Raw genomic sequence first — 25581 nt, 5'->3', positions numbered from 1 at the left:
GAGACTATGTACTATCGTGAAACCCGAGGCAGGGCTCAATCTCACGACCCATGAGATCATGACCTGAGCCTACACCAAGAGTCAGATGCTTAACCAACTGAACCACCCAGTCGCCCTGACTGAATTAGATCTTTATTAAAGCTCTATTAATTCCTTATGCTGTTGTCTAGGTGGTAAAATTAAAGGTTATTGACGATTTCGTATTGAAAATGGTAGTAAATTCTTCCTAAATTTTCTCTTTTTTAAATAATTTCTTCAGAATTCGAGCTAATAAAAATGATGAATGAAATTCAAAGTAATTTAAAATGCCTTGGTCTTTTGGAGCCTTATTTCTGGAAAAAGGGAGAAGCCTGCGCAGTAAGAGGATCAGATACTATGTGGTATCGAGGCAAGGTAATGGAAGTTGTTGGCGGCACTATCAAGGTGAGTCTCATACTCTTTTATGACTAATTTAAGGCTAAATGCTATAATGTTAAGTGATCTTTAGAGTATAAATATATGAAAGTTTGATTAAAACATGTATTAATGAGATCAGTCTTGTAGGAAGACCAGTCAGATACATTACACATTTATTTGTAACAAGAATTCTTATTTTGGGGGCACCTGGCTGTCTCAGTTAGTAGAGTGTGCAACTCTTAATCTCATGGTCATAGATTTGAGCCCCACATTGGGTATAGAGATTACTTAAAAATAAATAAATGAATAAGTAAATAAGAATTTTGGGGATGCCTGGGTGACTCAGTCTGTTAAGCTTCTGCCTTCGGCTCAGGTTGTGATCCCAGGGTCCTGCATCGGGCTCCCTTTTCAGGGAGTCTGCTTCTCCTTCTCCCTTGTCCTCGCCCCCTCTTCATGCTCGCTCTCTCCCTCTCTCTCAAATAAATAAAATCTTTTTAAAAATGCAGTGTTTTAAATAATAAGAATTTTTATCTTCAAGTATATTTATTAACTTGAATAACCAAAAAACATTTCCAGGTAGGGATCTGGCCTCTGGTACTTTAATGGTACCACTTATTTGTAATTGGCAGCCCTATTTGTACATATAGTATTAAGTAAAACAACTTGTTTTTCAATATGTTCTATATTTCCATAGCAAATTTGTTTACAGCCCAGCTAGTTTACCCTTTAACAATAAGTTAATTTACCTTTCCAGAATACTGAGATAGTACTCACTTGAGTTTCCTACATAATCTTCAGAAAGAATTGTATATTTTGAAAAAACTCTGTATATAAAAATATAGATGAAAATACCTCCATTTACAGTGACTTAAGTAAAGCAATGAAATTGATAAAGTACTTCATAAGACATTTAGCACTTGAGACTTTTAGTTTTAGGAGGGGAGGAAAAATTAAGAAAAGTCATTTGTTTCTATTTGAACAAGAATTTTATTACCTACTTGATGATGATACCTAACAATTACATAGCACTTTAGGTTTTTAAGCTTCTTTGACATGTGTGCATTCATATTTTTATAATTTGTTTCCAACTATCATAGAAGTAGGTTATTCCCATTTTACTAATAAGAAAATTAACATTTAGATCCAATGACATGCCCAAGGTCACCAAGGTCAATATCGGTGGGTAGTGATGCTGGAATTCATATCCATTCATCAGATCCCTAAATTTCCAATCTAGGTCATGTGCTTCTCCGGCTGGATTGGCTTTAACTGATTTTAATAGAAGTAAAATGGTTTCAGATTTTCAGTATTAAGCATAAGGATACTTAAAGATTCATATATTTAAATGCAAATGAGTCAGGTTTCACATACATTTGAATTGTTCAGGTAACCCCTTTTCTTTTTAATATAAAAGTAAACTAAAATCCAATTTGTATTAAGTCATCATAATTCATGAACTTTACATATATAGGATCCAAGTAAATAAGATGGTGGTGAACTTTATTTTTTCTCACACAAAGATCTCTGTTTTAAAATTTTATTTAAAAGTACTTTGATATTTTAATCATTACTTTTTTTTTCCTAAGGTTATTTTACATTTCAAGTATACACAATCAATTTTTCTTTTTTTTAAGATTTTTTTTATTTGACAGAGACAGAGAGCACAAGTAGGTAGAGTGGCAGGCAGAGGGAGAAGGAGAAGCAGGCTCCTGCTGAGCAGGGAGCCCAACACAGGGCTCGATCCCGGGACCCTGGGATCATGACCTGAGCCGAAGGCAGCCACTTGACTGATTGTGCCACCCAGGCGCCCCTAAATTTTTCATTCCTTAACCTGATACCTTTCAAAATTTATCCTATGATCTGCATTAAGAACTATCACAGGGGCGCTTGGGTGGCTCAGTCGTTAAGCGTCTGCCTTCGGCTCAGGTCATGATCTCAGGGTCCTGGGATCGAGCCCCGCAACGGGCTCCCCGCTCTGCGGGAGGTCTGCTTCTCCCTGTCCCGCTCCCCCTGCTTGTATTCCCTCTCTTGCTGTTTCTCTCTCTGTCAAATAAATAAAATCTTTATTTTTTTATTATTAAATAAATAAAATCTTTTTTAAAAAAAAAGAAGAAATATTACATTAGGGGCACCTGGGTGGCTCAGCTGGTGAAGCATGCAGATCTTGATCTCAGGGTTGTGAGTTTGAGCCCCATGTTGGGTGTAGAGATTACTTAAAAATAAAATCTTAAAAAAAAAGAAATATTATCTTAAACTGTACTCACCCTAACTACCTGTGATGTACTCAGATACCTTTCATTCAGTTCTGTTTCATTTTTTAAAATGTTGATTGCCAAACCAACCCAATTAAACAGTGATATGTTAATTTCATTACATTGGGGCAAAAGAAATACTTATTGACATTCCTTATTACTAAATTTAGAAGTTGAATTATCATAAATACATAAAGCATTTCAAAGACAGGCTGTTGAGGACTCCTGGGTTCTGGTTGCAATTGTAAGGAGCTTGGAAGTTGCCACATTATTCTAACAAGTAAAAAGCTAACAAAGTGAAAAATCAATAACTCTTCTCGAATCCATAACAGAGGGAGTATACAAGGTAAACCACTGCTCCAGAGATTAGAATCAGGCAAATATAGGGAGTCACAGCTTATAGGAGCAGAAACTCAAAACTGGAACTGGAATTGAGGTATTGCTGGAAACTCAGTGTGGACAGCTCTGAAAGTTAAAAATTTCAGAGAGGCCCAGTCATAGGAAGGCCCCCCAGAATTCTGTGGCATTTACCTTCAGGTGTTCAACCTGATTCTCACAATAAATATAGAGAAAGAAAATCCCCTCATACTTCTGTCATCAGGAGCTTTTGAAATATGCCAGAGCATTCTGGTTTTTTTGTAAGGCCTGCCCTCAGGAAAACTAGTTAACCAGGGCCTAATCAGCTAGGATATCACCAGCCTAACTGACCTAGGAGAAAGGAAAATACCCAATTCCAGTTAACTCTAGTCTTCCACATGGAAAAAAGGAAATACCCAACTCCAGCCCAGTCTATCCATCCTCTCCCATACTGAAAGGAGGAGAAGAACAAAACTGAGAAACACTTGTGAAATTTACAATCTAGAGTCATAAGGTCACTAAAAGACTAAGACCTAATCCTAGGGCTTCAGAACACTTCCCCTCCCTTCACACTTTACTAACACATTACTAAAGGCCTATTTATAGCAGTCTCTTTTACATAGTATATCATGTCCAGCTATCAAGAAGAAAATTAGTCAGGGGCGCCTGGGTGGCTCAGTCGTTAAGCGTCTGCCTTCGGCTCAGGTCCTGATCCCAGGATCCTGGGGGACCGAGCCCCACATCGGGCTCCCTGCTCAGCGGGAAGCCTGCTTCTCCCTCTCCCACTCCCCCTGCTTCTGTTCCCTCTATCACTGTGTCTCTCTCTGTAAATAAATAAACAAAATCTCAAAAAAAAAATAGTCAAAACAGTATGGTATTGGCATAAAAATAGACATGTAGATCAATGGAACAGAATAGAAAGCCCAGAAATAAACCCATGCATGTATGGTCAATTAATTTATGACAGAGGAGCTAAGAATATATGCTGGCAAAAGGACAGTCTCTTCAATAAATAGTGTTGGGAAAACTGGGCAGCCACATGCAAAAGAATGAAACTGGATTATATCTTACACCATATATAAAAATTAATTCAAAATGGATCAAAAATTTGAATGTAAGACCTGAAACCATAAAACTCCTGGAAGAAAACACAAGCAGTAACTCCTTGACATGGGTCTTGGTGATTTTTTGTATACACCAAAAGGAAAGGTAGCCAAAGCAAAAATAAACAACTTGTACTACATCAAACTAAAAAGATTCTTCACAGCAAAGGAAACCATCAATAAAATGAAAAGGCAACTTACTAAATGGGAGAAAATATTTACAAGTCATAAGGTACTAATATTCAAAATATATAAAGAACTCATACAACACAATAGCAAAAAACAGTCTGATTAAAAAATGAATAGAGGATCTGAACAGACATTTTTCCAAAGAAGACATACAGGTGACCAGCACATGCATAACAATGTGCTCAAAATCACTAATCTTGAGGGAAATGCAAACCAAAATCACAGTATCACCTCACACCCATTAGAATGACTTATCAAAAAGACAAGAAATAAGTGTTGGTAAGGATGTGGAGAAAAGGGACCGCTTGTACAGTGTTCTTGGGAATGTAAATTGGTACAGCCACTATGGAAAACACTATGGAGGTTCCTCAAAAAATTAAAATAGAACTATCCAAAAATTCCACTTCTGGGTATTTATCTGAAGGAAATGAAAACACTAACTGAAAAAGATAATATGCACCCCCATGTTCATTGCAGCGTTACTTACAGTAGCCAAGATATTGAAAGAACCTGTCTATTGATGGATGAATGGATAAGGAAAATGGGGTATATATACATATACATATATATACATACAAACAGTGAGAGATTATTCGGTCATAAAAGAAAGAAGGAAATCTTGCCATTTGCTACAACATGAATGGATCTTGAGGTCATTATGCTAAGTGAAATAAGTCGGAAAGACGAATACCATATGATCTCATTTATTTGTGGAATATAAAAAACAAAATACCATCAATATAAAAAAATACTAAGCTCATGGATACAGAGAACAGATTGGTGGTTGCCAGAGGAGGAGGGTTGTGGGCATGCAAAATGGGTGAAGGAATCAACAAGTACAAACTTCCAGCTATAAAATAAATCATGGGGCTGTAATGTACAGCATGGTGCCTGTAGTTAATGATATATTGTATATTTGGAAGTTGCTAAGAGTAAATCTTAAAGTTTTCCTCACACACAAAAATATTTATGTAAGGCAATGGATAGTAACTAGATTTATTGTGGTGATCATTTTACAGTATATATAAATATCAAGTCATTATGTTGTATACCTGAAACTAATATAATGTTATATGTCAGTTAAACCCAAATAAATTTTTATTTTTATTTTTATTTTTTTTAAGATTTTATTTCTTTGACAGAGACAGAGACAGCAAGAACAGTACACAAGCAGGGGGAGTGGGAGAGGGAGAAGCAGGCTTCCTGCTGAGCAGGGAGCCCGATGTGGGACTCGATCCCAGGACTCTGGGATCATGACCTGAGCCAAAGACAGCCACTTAACAACTGAGCCACCCAGGCGCCCCAATTTTAATATTTAAAAAAGGAAAAAATCACAAGGCATACTAAAAGACAAAAAACACGACTGGAAGAGACAGACACATCAGAACAAGACCCGACAGGGATGATGGAATTATCAGAATGAGAATTTAAGACAACTATTATTAATATGCTAAGGCCTCTCATGAATATAGTAGGCCGTGTGCAAAAACAACGGACAGTGTAAGCAGAGAGATAAAAATAGTAAGAAAAGACAGAAAAGTAGAGATCAAAAATAGGTAAACAAATATGAAGAATGCATTTGATGGGCTTATTAGTAGACTATCAATAGAGGCCTCTAAAATTGAAAAGTAAGAACAAAGACTGAAGAAACAGAACCAAATACCCAAGGACTGTGGGACAACTACAAAAGGATATGGGCTATGTATAATGGGAATACCAGTGGGAGAATAAAGAAGTATTTGAAACAATTATGACTGAGAATTTCCCCCAAATTAATGTCACTCAACCACAGATCCAGGAACTAAGAGAATACCAACTAGGACAAATGCAAAAACAAAAACAAATTTTAAAAAACCTACACCTGGGCATATCATTTCAAACTACAGAAAATCAAAGTTAAAGGAAAAAAGTCCTGAAATAAGCCAGAGGGAAAAAAGCACCTCGCCTATAGAGGAACAAAGATAAGAATTACATCCAACTTCTCCTCAGAAACTGTACAAAAAAGAAAGTGGATTGAAATATTTAAAAACTTGAGAAAAACACCCCACCAACCTAGAATTCTATACCCTGTGAAATTATCCTTCAAACTGAACGAGAAACAAAAATTGAACTTGTTGCTAGTAGACCTGCTTTGCAAGAAATATTAAAAGAAATTCTTTAAAGAGAAGGAAAATAATGTCAGAACCTCAGATCTATATAAAGAGAAAGGAATAGTGAAGATGAAATAAAACTTGTAGTAGGGCTCCTGGGTGGCTCAGTTAAGTATCTGATTCTTGATTTTGGTTCAGGTCATAATCTCAGAGTCATGATATTGAGCCCCACATCAGGCTCCACACTAAGTGTGCAGCATGCTTAAGATTCTCTCTTTCCTTCTCCCTCTGCCCTTCCATGCTCTTGTGCTCTCTCTAAAAAATAAATAATAAAAGTTGCAGTTTTCTTATTCTTAGTTGATGTAGCATAATAGTTCAAAGTAATAGCAACAGTGTATTCAACTGCATATGTATATACCATATACATATATGTGTATGTATATGCATGCTTAAATATAAGTGAAATCAATGACTATGGTACAATGAATGGAAGAGAGTAATCAGGATTGTTTTCTTATTATATGGTACTCATAATACCTGTAAAGTGGTACAATGTTATTTGAAAATAGACTTGGATTCAGTATAAATGTTTAATAATTATAGCATACTGAATAGAAACCAGTAAAAAATGCTTTTTATTTTTTTTCCTGTGGAGAATGCAACTTTCTTTTTTTTAAATGTAAATTCAATTAGCAAACATATTAGTTTTTGATGTAATGCTTTTTAAAAAGTATAATATACTTTTTAAAGAAACAGAAAATGCTCAGTTTAAACCACAAGAGACAGAAAGAGAGTGGAAAACAAAAATAAGAACAAAAGCAACAAATAGGAAATAGTAACAAGTATGTTGGATATGAATCCAGCCATATCAATAATTGCTTTGAAGATCAGTGGTTTAAATGCACCAATTTACTATATGTTGTCCACAAGAAACTCACTTTAAGTATGAGACACATATAGATTAAAAATAAGTGGATAGAGAAAAATAATCTATGCCAACACTAATCAAAAGAATGCAGGAGTAGCTATAGTAATTTCAGAGTAGATTTCAAAGCAGGAAAGTTAGCAGGGATAAAGAAGGGCATTACATAATGACAAAGGGGTCAATTCTCCAAGAAGACATTATAATCCTTAATGTGTGTGTGCCTAACAACAGAGAGTCAACCTATGTCAGGCAAAAACTGATAGAATTACAGGAGAAATAGATATACCCACTATCATAGTTGTGGACTTCAACACTCCTCTGTCAGAAATGGACAGGTCCAACAAGCAGAAAATCAGTAAGGACATAGTTGAACTCAAAAACACCATCAATTGACTGGATATAATTGGCATCCCTGGACTAATTCATCAAACAACAGCAGAATACACATTCTTCTCAAACATATGCTGCACACTTAGCATGGAGCCTGATGTGGGGCTCACATGGAACATTTACCAAGATATACCACATTCTGAGCCATTAAAACAGGTCTTAAGTTTAAAAGGATAAAAATCAAACAGTGTCTGCTCTCAGACCAGAATGGAATTAAACTAGAAATCAGTAACAAAGATAACTGGAAAATCCCCAAATACATAGAGATGTAACAACAAACTTCTAAACACATGGGTCAAGGAGGACATCTCAAGAGAAATTTAAAGATAGTTTGAACTAAGTGAAAATGAAAACACACTTATCAAAACTTATGAGGGGCACCTGGTCAGCTCAGTCAGTTAAGCATCTGACTCTTGATTTCAGCTCAGGTCATGACCTCAGGGTCATGAGATTGAGCCCTGCATCAGACTCTGCAAAGAGTGTGGTGCCTGCTTAAGATTCTCTGCTCCTCCCCCCCTGAAAAATAAAATGTCAAACTTAAGAGATGCACTGAAAGCAGTGCTTAGAGGAAAATTCATAGCATTGAATGCATAGATTAGAAAAGAACAAAGATTAAAATCAATTTTCCAAGTTTCCACCTTAGAAAACTACAAAAAGACAAAATTAAATCTATAGTAAGCTGAAAAAAAAATTTGAGCAGAAATCAGTGAAGTTGAAAACAGGAAATCAAAAGAAAATCTGTGAGATTAAAAGTTGTTTCATTAAGGGGCACCTGGGTGGCTCACTCAGTTAAGCTAAGCGTCTGCCTTCGGCTCAGGTCATGATCTCAGGGACCTGGGATCGAGCCCCGCATCGGGCTCCTTGCTCAGTGGGGAACTTGCTTCTCCCTCTCCCTCTGCCTGCTGCTCCCACTGCTTGTGCTTTCTCTCTCTCACTATCTCTCTCTGTCAAATAAATAAATAGAATCTTAAAAAAAAAAAAATTAAAAATTTGTTTCATTGAAAAGGTCAATACGATCAATAAGCCTCCAGCCAGGCTAAGAAAAAAGAGGACACAAATTACTGAAATCAGAAATGAAAAGAGAGGGCGCCTGGGTGGCTCAGTTGGTTAAGCAACTGCCTTCGGCTCAGGTCATGATCCTGGAGTCCCGGGATCGAGTCCCGCATCGGGCTCCCTGCTCAGTGGGGAGTCTGCTTCTCCCTCTGGCCCTCTTCTCTCTCATGCTCTCTGTATCTCATTCTCTCTCTCAAATAAATAAAATCTTTAAAAAAAGAAATGAAAAGAGATATCAATAGATTCTAAGCACATCAAAAGATAAGGAATACTATGAATAGCTCAGTGCCCACAAATTTGATAACCTAGATGAAATGAACAAATTCCTTAAATGACACAATCTGCCAAAACTCACACAAGAAGAAATAGAAAATCTGAATAGGCCTATACCTAATAAAGAAATTAAGTCTGTAATTAATAACCTTCTAAAACAAAAACACCTGGCCCACATGGGTTCATTTGGTGAATTCTACCAAATATTTAAGGAAGATACTTTACCTCTTTTCTACAATCTCTTTCAGGGGATAGAAGCATAGGGAAGACTTCCTAATTCATTCTATGAGGACAGCATTACTGTAATACCAAAACCAGACAATGACATTATAAGAAAAGAAAGCTACAGACCAGTGTCTCAGGAATATACATGGAAAAATCCTCAACAAAATATTAGTAAATCAAATCCACAATGTATAAAAATAATTATATATATATATATATATATATATATATATAAAATCATGACCAGATGGAAGTTATCCCAGGTATTCAAGGCTGATTCAACATTTGAATATCAGTTAACGTAATCTATCACATTAACAGGCTAAAGAATAAAAATCATATGATCGTATCAGTAGATGCAGAAGAAGCATTTGAGAGGATCCAACACCCATTCATGCTAAAAAACTGTAATGGGAATAGAGGGGAAGTTCCTCCTTGATGAAGACTAACTACAAAAAACCTACAGCCAACATCATACTTAATGGTGAGAACCTCAAGACTTTCCCACTAAGATCAGGAACAAGACAAGGATGTTCCCTCTTACAACTCCTTTTCAACATCATACTAGAAGTACTAGCTAATGCAATAAGATAAAAGAAAATAAAAGATTAACAGATCCTTCCCAAACAGATTGGGAAGGAAGAAATAAAACTTTGTTCACAGATGACATGTTTATATAAAAAATGCAAAAGAAACAATAAAATTCCTGGAACTATAATTCCAGGAACTATAATTCCTGCAATTATAGCAAGGTTGCAGGATACAAGGTTAACATACGAAAGCCTATTACTTTCCTGTAGATCAGCAATGAACAAATAGAATTTGAAATTAAGAATATAATACCATGTACATTAGCAACCCAAAAAACAAAATACTTAGGTATAACTGTAACAGAATATGTAGAAGATCTATATGAGGAAACTACAGAACTCTGATGAATAAAATCAAAATGAGCAGAGCAATATTCCACGTTCATGAATAGGAAGACTCAATATTGTCAAAATGTCAGTTCTTCCCAACTTGATCGATAGATTCAATGCAATCCCAATCAGAATCCCAGCAGGTTATTTTGTAGATATCAACAAATTGATTTTAAAGTTTATATGGAGAGGCAAAAGACCCAGAGGAGCCAACAGAATATTAAAGGAAAAGAACAAAGCCAGAGGACTGATGCTACATGGCTTCAAGACTTAACTATAAAGTTATAGTAATTGAGACATTGTGGTATTAGCAAAACAATGAACAAATGGTTCAACGGAATAGACTAGAGAGCCTAGAAATAGACCCATGTAAATGAAGTCAACTGATCTTTGACAAAGGAGCAAAGGCAATACAACTAAGCAAAGATGGTCTTTTCAACAAATGCTGCTGAACAAGTGGACATCCACATGCAAAAAAATGGACCTAGGGGCACCTGGGTGGCTCAATCATTAAGCATCTGCCTTCGGCTCGGGTCACGATCCTGGGGTCCTGGGATCAAGCATTGGGCTCCCTGCTTAGCGGAAAGCCCACTTCTCCCTCTCCCACTCCCCCTCCTTATGTTCCCTCTCTCCTGCCTCTCTCTCCATTAAATAAATAAATAAAATCTTAAAAAAAAAAATGGATCTAGACTTTGACACCCTTCACAAAAATTAACTCAAAATGGATCACAGACCTAAACGTAAGACACAAAACTATAAAATCCTAGAAGATAGCAGAGAAAACCTCAGTGACCTTGAGTATGATAATGACTTTTTAGATAATAGCACCAAAGACCCATGAAAGAAATGAAGCTGGACTTCATTTAAATTAAAAACTTCCCCTGGGTGCCTGGGTGGCTCAGTTGGTTAGGCGACTGCCTTCGGCTCAGGTCATGATCCTGGAGTCCCGGGATTGAGTCCCGCATCAGGCTCCCTGCTCGGCAGGGAGTCTGCTTCTCCCTCTGACCCTCCTCCCTCTCGTGCTCTCTCTCATTCTCTCTCTCTCAAATAAATAAATAAAATCTTTAAAAAAAAAACTTCCCCTCTGTGAAAGCCAGTGTCAAAAGAGTAAGACAAGCCACACACTGGGAGAAAATATTTGCAAAAGATACATCTGGTAAAGGTCTGTTATCTAAAATGTACAAAAAACTCTTAAAATTCAACAAGAAAACAAACCAATATATTCCTTTATTAAATGTAAATCAGTGCTTCTAAAATACTTAGAAAAACGAAACAAAATTAAATTGTCTTCAAAAAAAATTTTAAGGAATTTATAAATCTAATAAGACTCCGTTTATAAAAAAAAGCTTTGGTTTATGCGTAAAACTTTTGACAATGAAGTTTAATACACTATGGGATGAGGGAATTCTATGTTTTTTCTGGAGATTTTTCAAATCCAGATTTAGATATTTTTCTAGGATGTCTGTTTCTTTTAAATACAAAAGAGTGCCTTCTGGCCCCTACTTTTTAATAGTAAATTTAAATTATAAATTTTATTTGTCCTATTTCAGGTACAGTATTTAGATCATGGATTTACCGAGAAAATTCCACAGTGTCATCTTTACCCTATTTTACTATATCCTGATACGCCCCAGTTTTGTATTCCGTGTCAGCTCTATAATACCAAACCTGTGAGTAAATTGTAATTTGTGGGATGACTAATTTTAAATATTGTCTTTTTTATTAACAATAATTTTCTAGAAATTAGAATATAAGATGATATCCCTTTCTGTTGCAGCAAAAATAATAAAATACTTAGAAATAAGTTTAATAAGACAGCTAAAGGGCCTTTATGATGAACACTACAAAATCATACAGAAGGATATAAAAAATCATCTGAATAAGTAAGGAGACCTAATATCTTCATAGATGGGAAAGTGTAAGATTGTTAAAATTTAGTGATTTCTTCATCAAATAAAATCATAACAGATTCAAAGCTGGAAATCAGATAAAGGAATGGCATATTAATTATCTCTTGCTGCATAATAAATTAAGCTAAAACTTAGTGGTCCAATTTAACAATAAACTTTCCCTCATACAATTTCTGTGGCGCAGGATCCCTAGTGATGCTGCAATGAATATGTCCACAAGAGATTCAGGCATCTAAGGGTTCACTGGGATAGAGGATCCACCTCCAAATAGCTTTCACATGGCATTGGCAGCTTGAGGCTGCTCAGTGGCTTTTGGCAGGAGGTCCCAATTTTGCCATGTAAACCTCTTAACATAAAAACACAACAATCACTGCTCCTTAGTAAATACATATTATGGGCATTAGACAAGCACCAACTGGCATATTGGTTTTAAAAAAAATTGTTTTGTGATGCTTTGTTTTTAATGTAGGTTTATATTTTTAAAGCATAAAATGTTTCAAGAGAGAACTATAGGGGAAGCTCAGGCAAATTATTTCTTCAGATCATTTTTATCGTATATCCATGATATTCTCTTAAAACTGCTTGTATATGTTATACTCTTACCTGCTGTTAACCTGTTTATGGCTACTTTTGTATTTCTCATCTGCCTTCTGCTCTGTCATATTTTTTGAAAATCTGAAAGAATCTGAGTTTATTAATCCCAAATAGGTTGGGAATGTCTGGCAACCAGATGCAATAGAACTCCTTCAGGAACTGCTTTCAAAGAGAGAGGTGGAAATTCACATTATGGTAATGTATATTTATTTTATTTTTTTTTAAAGATTTTATTTATTTATTTGAGACAGAGAGAATGAGAGAGACAGAGAGCACATGAGAGGGGGGAGGGTCAGAGGGAGAAGCAGGCTCCCTGACGAGCAGGGAGCCCGATGCGGGACTCGATCCAGGGACTCCAGGATCATGACCTGAGCCGAAGGCAGTCGCTTAACCAACTGAGCCACCCAGGCGCCCACATTATGGTAATGTATATTTAAAGCATATATTGTTGATTTAAATTATTTGCTATAAAGTATCATAGGTAACATAATTTGAGGGATATTTTTATGACAAGCCATGTTCCTGTATGAATATAACTTATTCATTAACATGGAAGAGTTACCATTTTGGTTTTTAGGCTTGTTTTAAATGAACCTAATTTGAGAAGGTTCCTAAGAACTTTCGTAAGTACTAAAGTCAGTAATCTGAAAGATTCTTTATCAGCAACAGGGAGCAGCATCAAAGAACTGGAGTTGTTTATAATTACATGTAGGAGTTTTCAGGATGTTACCATGTATGTAGCACTGTGCTAGGTGCAGGTAATCCCTGTCCTCAAAGAACTTATCTAGTTAGTGAAACAACTAGATACAGGACATAAACCTAAAAATTCCACACTACAAAGTGACATGCCAAGAGCCAAGTGGTAAAAAGAGTAAGTGTAATAGGAATTTAGAGATGATAAGTGAGGTAGCCCTTAAAGAAAAGATGGAAAAGTTCTCCTGACCGGGGAAATGGAATACACAAGTAAGCATAGAGAGACAGAACTGGGCATGGCACATTTAGGAAATAGTATAACTGTTTGGCTAGAATAATAGAGGTTTTATGAGGAAAAGTAGCGGTGAATAGGATTTAAGAGAAGTAAAAGTCTATCAGTGGCACCCCATTGGAGGTTTCTGAGCAGTGAGGTAATAAGATTAATCTGCAGCTATGTTTGAGGATTCCAGTAGAAAGGTACAAAAACTGTAAGGAAAGTATTTCTGTATGAAAGGTGTAATTAGAGGATGTTAAAGACTTAACAAGAGCCATAGACCCACTTACATAAAACAGTAGAGAAGTTTTATTGTTGCCGATGTTAGTACCAAGAGCCTCTCTGGTTACTCATAGCCTCTATGGAAGGTCATGGCAGTGAGGTAGAGATTGAAATTTTTTAGTTTATCAAGGTCGCTTTCTTTGCTGCTTAGCTTAACAGAGGAGAGCAATTCATAGCATATCCAAGGCTGCTTGAATTGTCAGAAACCATGAATGTGCACGTCCTGCAGCCCTTACTGCCATACCAGACCTTACCCAGACGTGCTCCTGTGTTTTTATATACTACTAAGAAATACTGAGTACCTCTTATGAGCTGAGCTCTGTTCTTAGCCTTGGAGGCACAACAATGAACTGAAGAGCCAAATTTCTGCCTTCATGGAGCTCCCATTTTAGTAGTGGGAAACAAAATAAAAAACATAAAATATAAGGTATATTAGATCGTGGTAAGTGCTAGGAAGAAAATAAAGAAGGAAAGGCTGATGGGGAGGTTGGGACAGGGGAGAAGGTAACATTTTAAATACAGTGGTTAGGGAAGACCTCACTGCAAAAAATGAGATAGGAGTAAAGACTTTAAAATGGCGAGAGGACAAACCATGCAGCTCTCCGGAGAACAGTGCAGAGAGCTCCAAGGCAGGAGCATGTCTGGAGTGTTCAAGAACTGGCAGAGAAGCCATTGGGGCTGGAGCAGAAGGAGCAAGACAGAGAAGAGTTGGAGATGGGGGGAGATTTGTGAAAGTTTCAGCTCTCAAACTGACACAGGCCGCCACTTGAGGACTTGAGCAAAGGAGTGACATGACCTACCCTTTACATTCTAGCATTTCCACTCTGCTACACTGAGAAAAGCTGGAGAGTAGAAAAGATAGGGAACAGGGAGATCTGCTGGAAGGCAATTACGGTAACTCAGTAGAGACAGTAGGCCTAAGGTGGTACCAAGTGTAAACGATGAGAAATGATCAGCTTATCAGCTATGTACATGTTCGGTACCTAATGACTGTTAAGTGAACTTAAGAATTTTAAAGCTATTATAACTCCTTCTAAACAGTCATGAATTTCTTCTGATTCCTGCCATTTCTGGATTTTTTTTTTTTAAGATTTTATTTATTTATATGAGAGAGAGCACAGGAGAGGGGTTAGGGTCAGAGGGAGAAGCAGACTCCCTGCCGAGCAGGGAGCCCGATGCAGGACTCGATCCAGGGACTCCAGGATCATGACCTGAGCCGAAGGCAGTCCCTTAACCAACTGAGCCACCCAGGCACCCCATTTCTGGATTTTTAACAAGACTTCATTTCTTTACCTCTGGACATACCTTTTCTTTCTCCTTCTACTTAGTATAAATTATTAGTATCCTCTAAAGATGATGTAATTTTTTAGTAAATAACTAGAAAACTCTCTACCTTATGGACATGTAAGTATATTTTACAGAAACCATGATAGTAGAATTACCGTTAAAATATCAGGAAGAAAATTTTATGAAATGAGCCACTGATCAAACTGGTAATAATGTGGTCATCAGAAATCTAATTTCTTATTTGCCTACTCAAAAATTTTAATCTTCAGACTTTATTTTTATAGTAATAATTTTGTTTATTGAACTTACATAGGAATTACCTGAAAACCCATGGGAGAAATTATCTATTCATCTCTATTTTGATGGAATGTCACTTTCTTATTTTATGGCATACCATAAATATTGTACTTTGGAGCATTCTGAAGAGATATTGAAAGAAGTAAGTGAGCTATTTTTCTATAAAAATCTAAACTATAGAAAAACAAATTCTGGATAAAATGTCATATTTTGCCTTACACTTCAAGTCTTCAGTACAATTCTTTGTGTCTGATGTGTTAGAGTATAGAGAATTAAAAATTATTTATTGAGAAAGCAATACACTATATCATGCTTTATAAATGTCCTAAAAAAGGCTTAAATTGTACTAAGATTCAGTTAATGTTTCTGTATCTTTAAACTAAGCTTTATTGATATATAACTTACATATTATAAAATTTACCTTTTTAAAGTGTACAATACAGTGGTTTTTAGTATATTCAGAGTTGTGCAATCATCACAGCTATTTAATTCCACAACATTTGTTATCCAGTGTTGTTTGGATATAGAAATGTAAATTCTAAAATGCTAATAGAATTCACTGCCAGAAAAGAATTCTCTCAGCAGATAAAATTTTTTTTCCTTTTATTTGACATTATAACATTGCCTCTATTTTGCCCTCATACAGGAAACTCAGAGCTGGATTTTAAGCTTAGCTTCAATAAATAGCACTTTCCAGTTTCCCAGTGCTTCTGTTTTTTAATATTTTAAAAAACATAATTAGCCTGTTATAGATATGTTTTCACATTACAAGATGCCATAAATACTTAATGGAAATAGGGAACTCATCATAAATAATAACATAAACATTTTATATAGCAAGATATTTTTATTTCTAGATTTACAGTTCACTTGTTAGATTTTTAAATATTCATTTTCATAACAGTACACAGCCAAACATTGAATGTTCCATTCAATATAGAAAACTACTTTCTTCTCTCACACAGAAACTGTGGTATTATTTTGTACACGTAATTCTCACTGCCAGTTTTTTCTTATGAGCAGAAGGGTGTGTGTGATGTGTGTGTGGGTGTGCATGTGTGTATGTACCCATATATTTGTATAAAAGGTATACCATCTGTTAAACTGGTTTTATAAAGATTACTAAGTCTCTCCCTTCCAGTTGTACTCTTTAGTGTGAACATTTAAAAAAATATATATGTCAGAACTCCTACTCTCTCATAATAAACTGCAGTTGGTCCTTGAACAACACAGGTTTAAACTGATTGGGTCCACTTACATGTGGATTTTTTACAGGGCTGTAAATGTATTTTCTCTTCCTTATGATTTTCTTAATAACATTTTCTTTTCTCTAGCTTACTTTATTTTAAGAATACAATATATAATACACATAACTTACAAAATATATGTTAATCAACTGTATTTGTTATTGGTAAGCCTTCCAGTCAACAGTAGGCTATTAGTAATTAAGTTTTTAGGAAGTCAAAAGTTACATGTGGCTTTTCACCCCTAACCCTCATGCTTTTCAAGGGTTAACTGTAATTACTAATAACGTGTGTTTAACATAATTTTGAAGATTCTTATTACTGCACTACTATGATCACTCAGAACATTAGATTTTCCCATAGTTAACACAAAATAACTAAATGAATGCCAACAAGGACATGCACCCAGTTTTTGTGGGGATGAAATATGAAAGTGCCTTAAAAATATTATATAGTTGAAGATGGTTTATTTATTAACAATACTATATTATTTCAGAAACTAACAGATTACAATAAAAAGTACGAGGATGAAAGATGGGAAATAAGATTTGAGGTAAGTTTCAATCCAAATATTTTGGAAACTTTGGACATTTCATCAGTACAAAGATCTAATATAAGATCAGGAAGAAAGCGATTTCTTTTATAATGGCTCTATTGAGATATAATTTACGTACTATAAAATTTACCTTTTTAAAGTGTAAAATTTTAGTATATTCAGAGTTGTGCAGTCATCACAGCTATTTAATTCCACATTTCATCATCCCAAAAAGAAGCCCCATACCAACAGGAGTCACTTCCCATTTTTCCCTTTCCCAGTGTCCTGGAAACCACTAATCTTCTGTCTCTCTGGATTTGCCGATTTTAGACATTTTATATAAAGAGAATCATATAATACATAGCCCTTTGTAACTGGCTTCTTTCACTGGAATGACATTTTCAAGTTTCATTCATGTTCTAGTGTAGTATGTATCCTTATTGCTGAATAATATTCCATTTACCACATTTATGCATTCATCTGTTTATGGACAGTTGGGTTTCTACCTTTTTGCAATTGTGAATAAAGTTGTGAACATTTGCATACAAGTTTTTATGTAGGTATCTGTTTTCCCTTCTCTTTTGGTATGGACCTAATTCCTACTAGTGGAATTGCTGAGTCATATGGTGATTCTGTTTACCATTTTAAGGAACTACAAAACTGTTTTCCAAAAGGCATGCACCATTTTACTTTTATACCAGGAATGTACAAGGTTCCATTTTTTTCCCATACCCTTATCAATACCTGTTACCTGACTTTTTCCCCAGCCATCCTAGGATAGGTATAAAGTAGTATCTCATTGTGGTTTTTTGATTTGCTTTTCTCTCATGAATGATGATGGTGAGCATCTTTTCATATGCTCTTTGGCCATTTATATATTTTCTTTGAAGATATCTCTGTTCAGGTACTTTGCCCAGGATTTGACACCAAAAGCAAAGCCAACAGAAACAAAATTTAACAAGTGGGACTACGTCAAACCAAGAAGTTTTTGCACAACAAAGGAAACCATCAACAAAATAAAAAGGTGGCCTACAGATGGGAGGAAATACTTGCAAATCATATATCTGATAAAGCATTAATATCCAAAATGTATAAAGAACTTCTACAACTCAATAGTAAAAAATAAACAATCTGATTAAAAAGTGGGCAGAGGAACTAAATAGACATTTTTTCGAAGAAGACATACAAATAGCCCACAGGTACATGAAAAGGTGCTCAATATCATTAATCATCAGGGAAATGCAAATTAAAACCACAGTGTGGTATCACCTTACATATATTAGAATGGCCATCATCGAAAAGACAAGAGATAAGAAGTGCTGGCGAGGACGTGGAGAAAAGGGAACCCTTGTGCACCAGTAGTGGGAATGTAAATTGGTACAACCATTACGGAAAACAGTATGGAGGTTCTTCAAAAAATTAAAAATAGAATTATCATTCTCAATTTCACTTCTAGGTATATATTCAAAGGAAACAAATCACTGTCTTGAAGAAATAACTGCACCCCTATGTCCATTGCAGCATTATTTACAATAGCAAGACATGGAAACAACCTAAGTGTCCATCAGTGGATGAATAGATAAAGATGTGGGGTGTGTATGTTACACACACATATATATCCTTACACAGTGAAATAGTGTTCTATTCAGCCATAAAAAGGAAATCCTGCCATTTGTGACAACATGGATGGACGTTGAAGGCATTATGCAAAGTGAAATAAGTCAAATACTATATGATCTCACTAATATGTGGAATCTTAAAAAAACTGAACTCAGATACAGAGAACAGTTTGATGATTGCCAGGGATGGTGGGTCGGGGAAGTGGGTGAAGGCAATCAAAAGATAAAAAACTTCCAGTTATAAATAAGTCCTGGGGATGTAAGATACAACATGATGACTATAGTTAACACTTTATTATATATTTGAAAGTTGCTAAAAGAGATCTTAAATGTTTTCATCAGAAAAAAAAGTTTTGGAACTGTTACGAGGTTATTGATGTTAACTAAACTTGTGGTGGTCAGTTCACAGTTATAGACCTATACTAAATTATTATGTTGTATACCTTGCACTAATACAGTGTTATGTGTCAATTATATCTCAATAAAACCAGAAAAAGTGGAAAATAAAAACAGAAACGAATGAAAAAAATCCTCTGCCCATTTTTAGTTGGGTTGATTATGTTGAATTGTAAGAGTTCTTTATATATTCTGTATACAAGTCCCTTATCAGATACATGATTTGCAGATATTTCCTCCCATTCTGTGAGTTGTCTTTTCACTTTGTTAATGGTATTCTTTAAAGCACCAAAGTTTTGGGGTTTTTTTAAAGATTTTATTTATTTATTTGAGAGAGAGAGAGAGAAAGAGTGAGCACGAGTGGGACGGAGGGGCAAAAGGAGAGGGAGAAGCAGACTCCCTGCTGAGCAGGGGCTCCCATCCCAGGACCCTGAGATCATGACCTGAGCCAAAGGCAGATGCTTAACCAACTGAGCCACCCAGGTGCCCTTAAAGCACCAAAGTTTTTAATCTTGATGAAATCTAGTATATATGCTTTCTTCTTTATCCACTTGTGCTTTTTGGTGCAGGAAGTAAGAGTTTTAATGAAAGTTCTAATTATTTATAAGTAGAATTTTATTCCTGTGGTTATAAAAATAACAAATGTAAAGTGTTTTGTAACAAATTAGTCATATAGCAGTTGGTAGTCACTTTTTGCTGAATTCTACTAAGTGGTTCAGATAGGTTTTGTTCTGTTTTGCCACCAGTTTGGAAATGTAAATAGTAATAAATTAATCTAATTTGAATGTGATTATTTAACTTTTTATGCTAATTATCATATTTAAGACTCTTAAAACTTTCTTAAACACCACCCATATTTTTATATTTTTGCTTTAAACAACTGCCGACTGCCAGGTTCCTCTTGGGAATCACATAACTTTTTATTATTTGTTATGTTTTTTTGGAGTTTAAAGAGAGCACACTTTTTTCTGATAATTTTAGCTTAAATCTTCTTCTAGCATTTCATATATTATTTTTTACTATAAAATATGTACATATTCTAAAATTAAATGGAATACTATAGAAATGTGAATAGAAAAATGTCCCCCTTTCTATACCTCAGATATCCCAGTCCAACTAAGCAGTGGCAATTACTGTTAACTGTTAGCCATTCTTCTAGAGTTTTATGTGTATATGTAAATATGTATACATAAATAAATATTTAGGGGCGCCTGGGTGGCTCAGTTGGTTAAGCGACTGCCTTCGGCTCAGGTCATGATCCTGGAGTCCCGGGATCGAGTCCCGCATCAGGCTCCCTGCTCAGCAGGGAGTCTGCTTCTCCCTCTGACCCTCCTCCCTCTCCTGCTCTCTGTCTCTCAAATAAATAAATAAAATCTTTAAAAAAAAAATTTTAAATAAATAAATAAATATTTATATGAGTGTTTTAACAGATTTTTTTTAATTGGGGGGAGTTAAAGATCTTTACTCCCATTTTGGTGCTACTAAAATAAAATCATTTTGTGGCATTCGTTATCTAAGAGAGCTTGCTTTCTGCTAATTGAAAATAAATTGGCAGTGTAATGAATTTTAATAATGTATTGGATTTCTGTAATAGTCATTCTGAAATTTGAATTTATTTGTGGTGCTTTAGGAATTGCTTTTGTCTGAAACAGAGACTCCTATTTTACCACCATATTTGCCTTCATCTCTGCCTCCCCCAGAAGAACTCTACGCTGTTCAAGTTAAGCACGTTGTCTCACCTAATGAAGTATGTAATCTAAATGATTTGTTGTTGGTTAAAAATATAACAGGAAATCTTGGTCTTAAACTCTAGGATTGACTCTTTATGATTCCATCCTCCTTTTTTTTCAAATTTTATTTAAATTCTAATTAGTTAACATATAGTGTAATATTGGTTTTGGGAGTAGAATTTAGTGATTCATCACTTAGATATAACACCCAGTGCTCATCGTAACAAGTGCCCTCCTTAATACCCATCACCCATTTATCCCATCCCCTGCCCACCTCTCTCCAACCATCAGTTTGTTCTCTATGGTTAAGAGTCTCTTAAAGTTTGCTTCCCTCACTCATTTTTCCCCTTCCCCTATGCTCATCTGTTTGGTTTCTTAAATTCCACATATGAGTGAAATCATATATTTGTCTTTCTCTGACTGACTTATTTCAGTTAGCATTAATACACTCTACCTCCATCCACGTCATTGCAAATGGCAAGATTTCATTCTTTTGATGGCTGAGTAATATTCTATTGTAAATATGTATCACATCTTTATCCATTCATCAGTCAATGGACATTTGGGCTCTCTCCACAGTTTGGCTGTTGTTGATAACGGTGCTATAAACATCAGAGTGCATGTACCCCCTTCAAATCTATATTTTTGTATCCTTCGGGTAAATACTTACTAGTACAATTGCTGGATCCTAAGGTAGCTCTACTTTTAACTTTTTGAGGAACCTCCATACTGTTTTGCAGAGTGGCTGCACCAGCTTGCATTCCCACCAACAGTGTAGGAGGGTTCCCCTTTCTCTGCATCCTTGCCAGCAAATGTTGTTCCCTGCATTGTTAGTTTTAGCCATTCTGCCTGATATGAGGTGATATCTCATTGTGGTTTTGATTTGTATTTTCCTGATGATGAGTGATGTTGAGCCTCTTTTCATGTGCCTGTTAGCCATCTGTATTTTCTTTGGAAAAATGCCTGTTAATGTCTCTACCCATTTCTTAACTGGATTGTTTGTTTTTTGGGTGTTGAGTTTGATAATTTCCTTATAGATTTTGGATACTAACCCTTCATCAGATGTCATTTGCAAATATCTTCTCCCATTCTGTAGGCTGCCTTTTAGGTTTGTTGATCATTTCCTTCACTGTGCAGAAGCTTTTTATCTTGATGAAGTCCCAATAGTCCATTTTTGCTTTTGTTCCCTTGCCACCAGAGAGAGATGTGTCTAGTAAGAATTTGCTAGGTCAAGGTCAAAGAGATTGCTGCCTGTGTAGTCCTCTAGGATTTTGATGGCTTCCTGTCTCACATTTAGACCTTTGAATTTATTCTTGTGTATGGTGTAAGAAAGTAGTCCAGTTTCATTCTTCTGCATGTGGCTATCCAGTTTTCCCAACACCATTTGTTGAAGACACTGTCTTCTTTCGATTGGATATTCTTTCCTGCTCTGTCAAAGATTAGTTGACCATACAGTTGTGGGTCCATTTCTGGGTTTTCTGTTCTGTTCCATTGATTTATGTGTCTATTTTTGTGCCGGGACCATCCTGTTTTGATTACTACAGCTCTGTAATATGACTTGAAGTCCAGAATTGTGATGCCTCCAGGTTTGCTTTTCTTTTTCAAGATTGCTTTGGCTATTCGGGCTCTTTTGTGGTTCCATACAAATTTTAGGATTGTTTGTTCTAGCTCTGAAAAATGCTGGTGGTATTTTGCAATGAATGTGTAGATTGCTTTGGGTAGTATAAACATTTTAACAGTAGTTGTTCTTCCAATCCATGAGCATGGAAATGTTTTTCCATTTCTTTGTGTCATTCTTAAATTTCTTCCATAAGTGTTCTATAGTTTTCAAAGTACAGATCTTTTACTTCTTTGGTTAGGTTTATTCCTAGGTATCTTATGGGTTTTGGTGCAGTTGTAAATGGGATTGTTTCCTTGATTTCTTTTTTTGCTGCTTCATTATTGGTGTATGGAAATGCAGCAGATTTCTGTACATTGATTTTATATCCTGCAACTTTGCTGAATTCATATATTAGTTTTAGCAATTTTTTGGTAGAGTCAGGTTTTCTACATAGAGTATCACGTCGTCTGCAAATTATGAAAGTTTGACTATTTTGCCAATTTGGATGCCTTTTCTTTCTTTTTTTAATAAATTTTTATTTATTTGAGAGAGACAGCAGAGTAAGAGGGGGAGCATGAGCAGAGAGGAGGGGCAGGGGAGAGGGAGAAACAGACTCCCCGCTGAGCAGGGAGCACGACATGGGCCTTGATCCCAGGACCCTGGGATCATGACCTGAACTGAAGACAGACGCTTAACAGACACATCTGGGTGGTGCCCTTGGATGCCTTTTGTTTTTGTTGTCTGATTGCTGAGGCTAAGATTTCCAGTACTATGTTAAATAGTAATGGTGAGAGTGGACAGCCCTATCTTTTTCCTGACAGTAGAGGAAAAGCTCTCAGTTTTTCCACATTGAGGAGGATATTAGTTGTGGGTCTTTTGTATATGGTCTTTATGATGTTGAGGTATGTTCCACCTATCTTTGTTGAGGGTTTTTATCAAGAAAAGATGCTGTTAACAGCTAGGGTAACTGAGGCAGAAGAGCAAATAAGCGACCTGGAAGACAATATAATAAATAAAAAGGGAAAAGAGGAGGCCAGGGAAAAACAACTCAGAATCCATGAAAATAGAATCAGAGAAATAAGTGACACCATGAAGCGTTCCAATGTCAGAATAATTGGAATTCCGGAGGGAGTGGAGAGAGAGAGAGGACTAGAAGATGTATTTGAGCAAATCATAGCTGAGAACTTCCCTAATCTGGGGAATGAAACAAACATTTGTGTCCTAGAGGCAGAGAGGACCCATCCTAAGATCAAGGAAAACAGGCAAACACCCTGGCATGTAATAGTAAAACTCACAAATCTTAGAACCAAGGAAACTATCTTAAGGGTAGTTAGGGGGAAGAGATTCCTTACGTACAGAGGGAGGAACATCAGAATAACGTCAGACCTATCCACAGTGACCTGGCAAGCCAGAAAGGCCTGGCAAGACATATTCAGGGTACTAAATGAGAAGAACATGCAGCCAAGAATATTTTATCCAGCAAGGCTTTCATTTAGAATGGATGGAGAGATGCAGAGTTTCCACGACTGGCAGAAACTGAAAGAATCTGTGACCACTAAGCCGGCCCTGCAAGAAATATTAAGGGGGGTTCTATAAAAGGAGAAAGACCCCAAGAGTGATATACAACAGCAGTTTACAGGGACAGTCTATAAAAACAATGTCTTCACAGGCAACATGATGACAATAAATTCATATCTCTCAGTAATCACTCTCAACGTGAATGGCCTAAACGCTCCCATAAAACAGCACAGGGTTACAGATTGGATAAAAAGACAGGACCCATCCATATGCTGTCTACAAGAGACTCATTTTGAACCTAAATATACACCCAGACTGAAAGTGAAGGGATGGAGATCCATCTTCCATGCCAATAGACCTCAGAAGAAAGCTGGGGTAGCAATTCTTAATATCAGACAAATCAGATGTTAAACTAAAGTCTGCAGTTAGAGACACAGAAGAACACTATATCATTCTTAAAGGGTCTATCCAACAAGAAGATCTAACAATTGTAAATATCTATGCCCCCAACATGGGAGCAGCCATCTACAAAACCCAACTGTTAACCAAAATAAAGAGTCATATTGATAACAATACGTTAATTGTAGGAGACCTCAGTACTCCACTCTCAGCAATGGACAGATCATCTAAGCAGAAAATCAACAAGGAAACAAGAGCTTTGAATGATACATTGGACCAGGTGGACCTCAAAGATATTTACAGAACATTCCACCCTAAAACAACAGAATACTCATTCTTCTCGAGTGCACATGGAACTTTCTCCAGAATAGACCATATACTGGGTCACAAATCAGGTCTCAACCGATACCAAAAGATTGAGATTATTCCCTGCATATTCTCAGACCACAATGCTCTAAAACTGGAACTCAATCACAAGAAAAAATTTGGAAGCGATTCAAACACTTGGAAGCTAAAGACCACTCTGCTCAAGAATGTTTGGGTCAACCAGGAAATCAAAGAAGAACTTAAACATTTCATGGAAACCAATGAGAATGAAAACACATCAGTCCAAAACCTATGGGATACTGCAAAGGCGGTCCTAAGGGGGGAATACATAGCCATCCAAGCCTCACTCAAAAAAATAGAAAAATCCCGAATTCACCAACTAACTACACCTTAAAGAACTAGAGAAAAAGCAACAAACGATGCCTAAGCCACGCATTAGAGAAGAAATAATTAAAATTAGAGCAGAACTCAATGAATTAGAAACCAGAAACACAGTAGATCAGATCAACGAAACTAGAAGTTGGTTCTTTGAAAAAATTAATAAGATCAATAAACCACTGGCCAGACTTATCCAAAAGGAAAGAGAAAGAACCGAAATTAATAAAATTATGAATGAAAGGGGAAAGATCATGACTAACACCAAGGAAATAGAAACAATTATTAGAAATTATTATCAACAACTATATGCCAATAAACTGAGCAA

General features: G+C 36.0%; 1 protein-coding gene across 2 annotated transcripts in view; it reads left to right on the top strand.

Annotated features, from left to right (window-relative positions):
• Nucleotides 1–25581, top strand: part of RNF17 (ring finger protein 17) — a 154751-nt gene that overhangs the window by 104304 nt on the left and 24866 nt on the right. For both annotated transcript variants that reach the window (XM_035003771.1, XM_035003770.1), the window contains exons 26-31: nt 260–423; nt 11724–11843; nt 12792–12872; nt 15527–15652; nt 17251–17307; nt 20935–21051. In XM_035003771.1, coding sequence (XP_034859662.1) covers nt 260–423; nt 11724–11843; nt 12792–12872; nt 15527–15652; nt 17251–17307; nt 20935–21051 — 665 coding nt within the window. The remainder of the gene's footprint in view (nt 1–259; nt 424–11723; nt 11844–12791; nt 12873–15526; nt 15653–17250; nt 17308–20934; nt 21052–25581) is intronic.

The sequence above is a fragment of the Mirounga leonina genome, unplaced genomic scaffold, assembly GCF_011800145.1.
Source record: "Mirounga leonina isolate KUSES-001 unplaced genomic scaffold, KU_Mleo_1.0 Mir_127, whole genome shotgun sequence".
Classification (NCBI taxonomy): domain Eukaryota; kingdom Metazoa; phylum Chordata; class Mammalia; order Carnivora; family Phocidae; genus Mirounga; species Mirounga leonina.
Note: the sequence above shows the minus strand (reverse complement) of the source record. Positions and strands in the feature narration are given on the sequence as shown.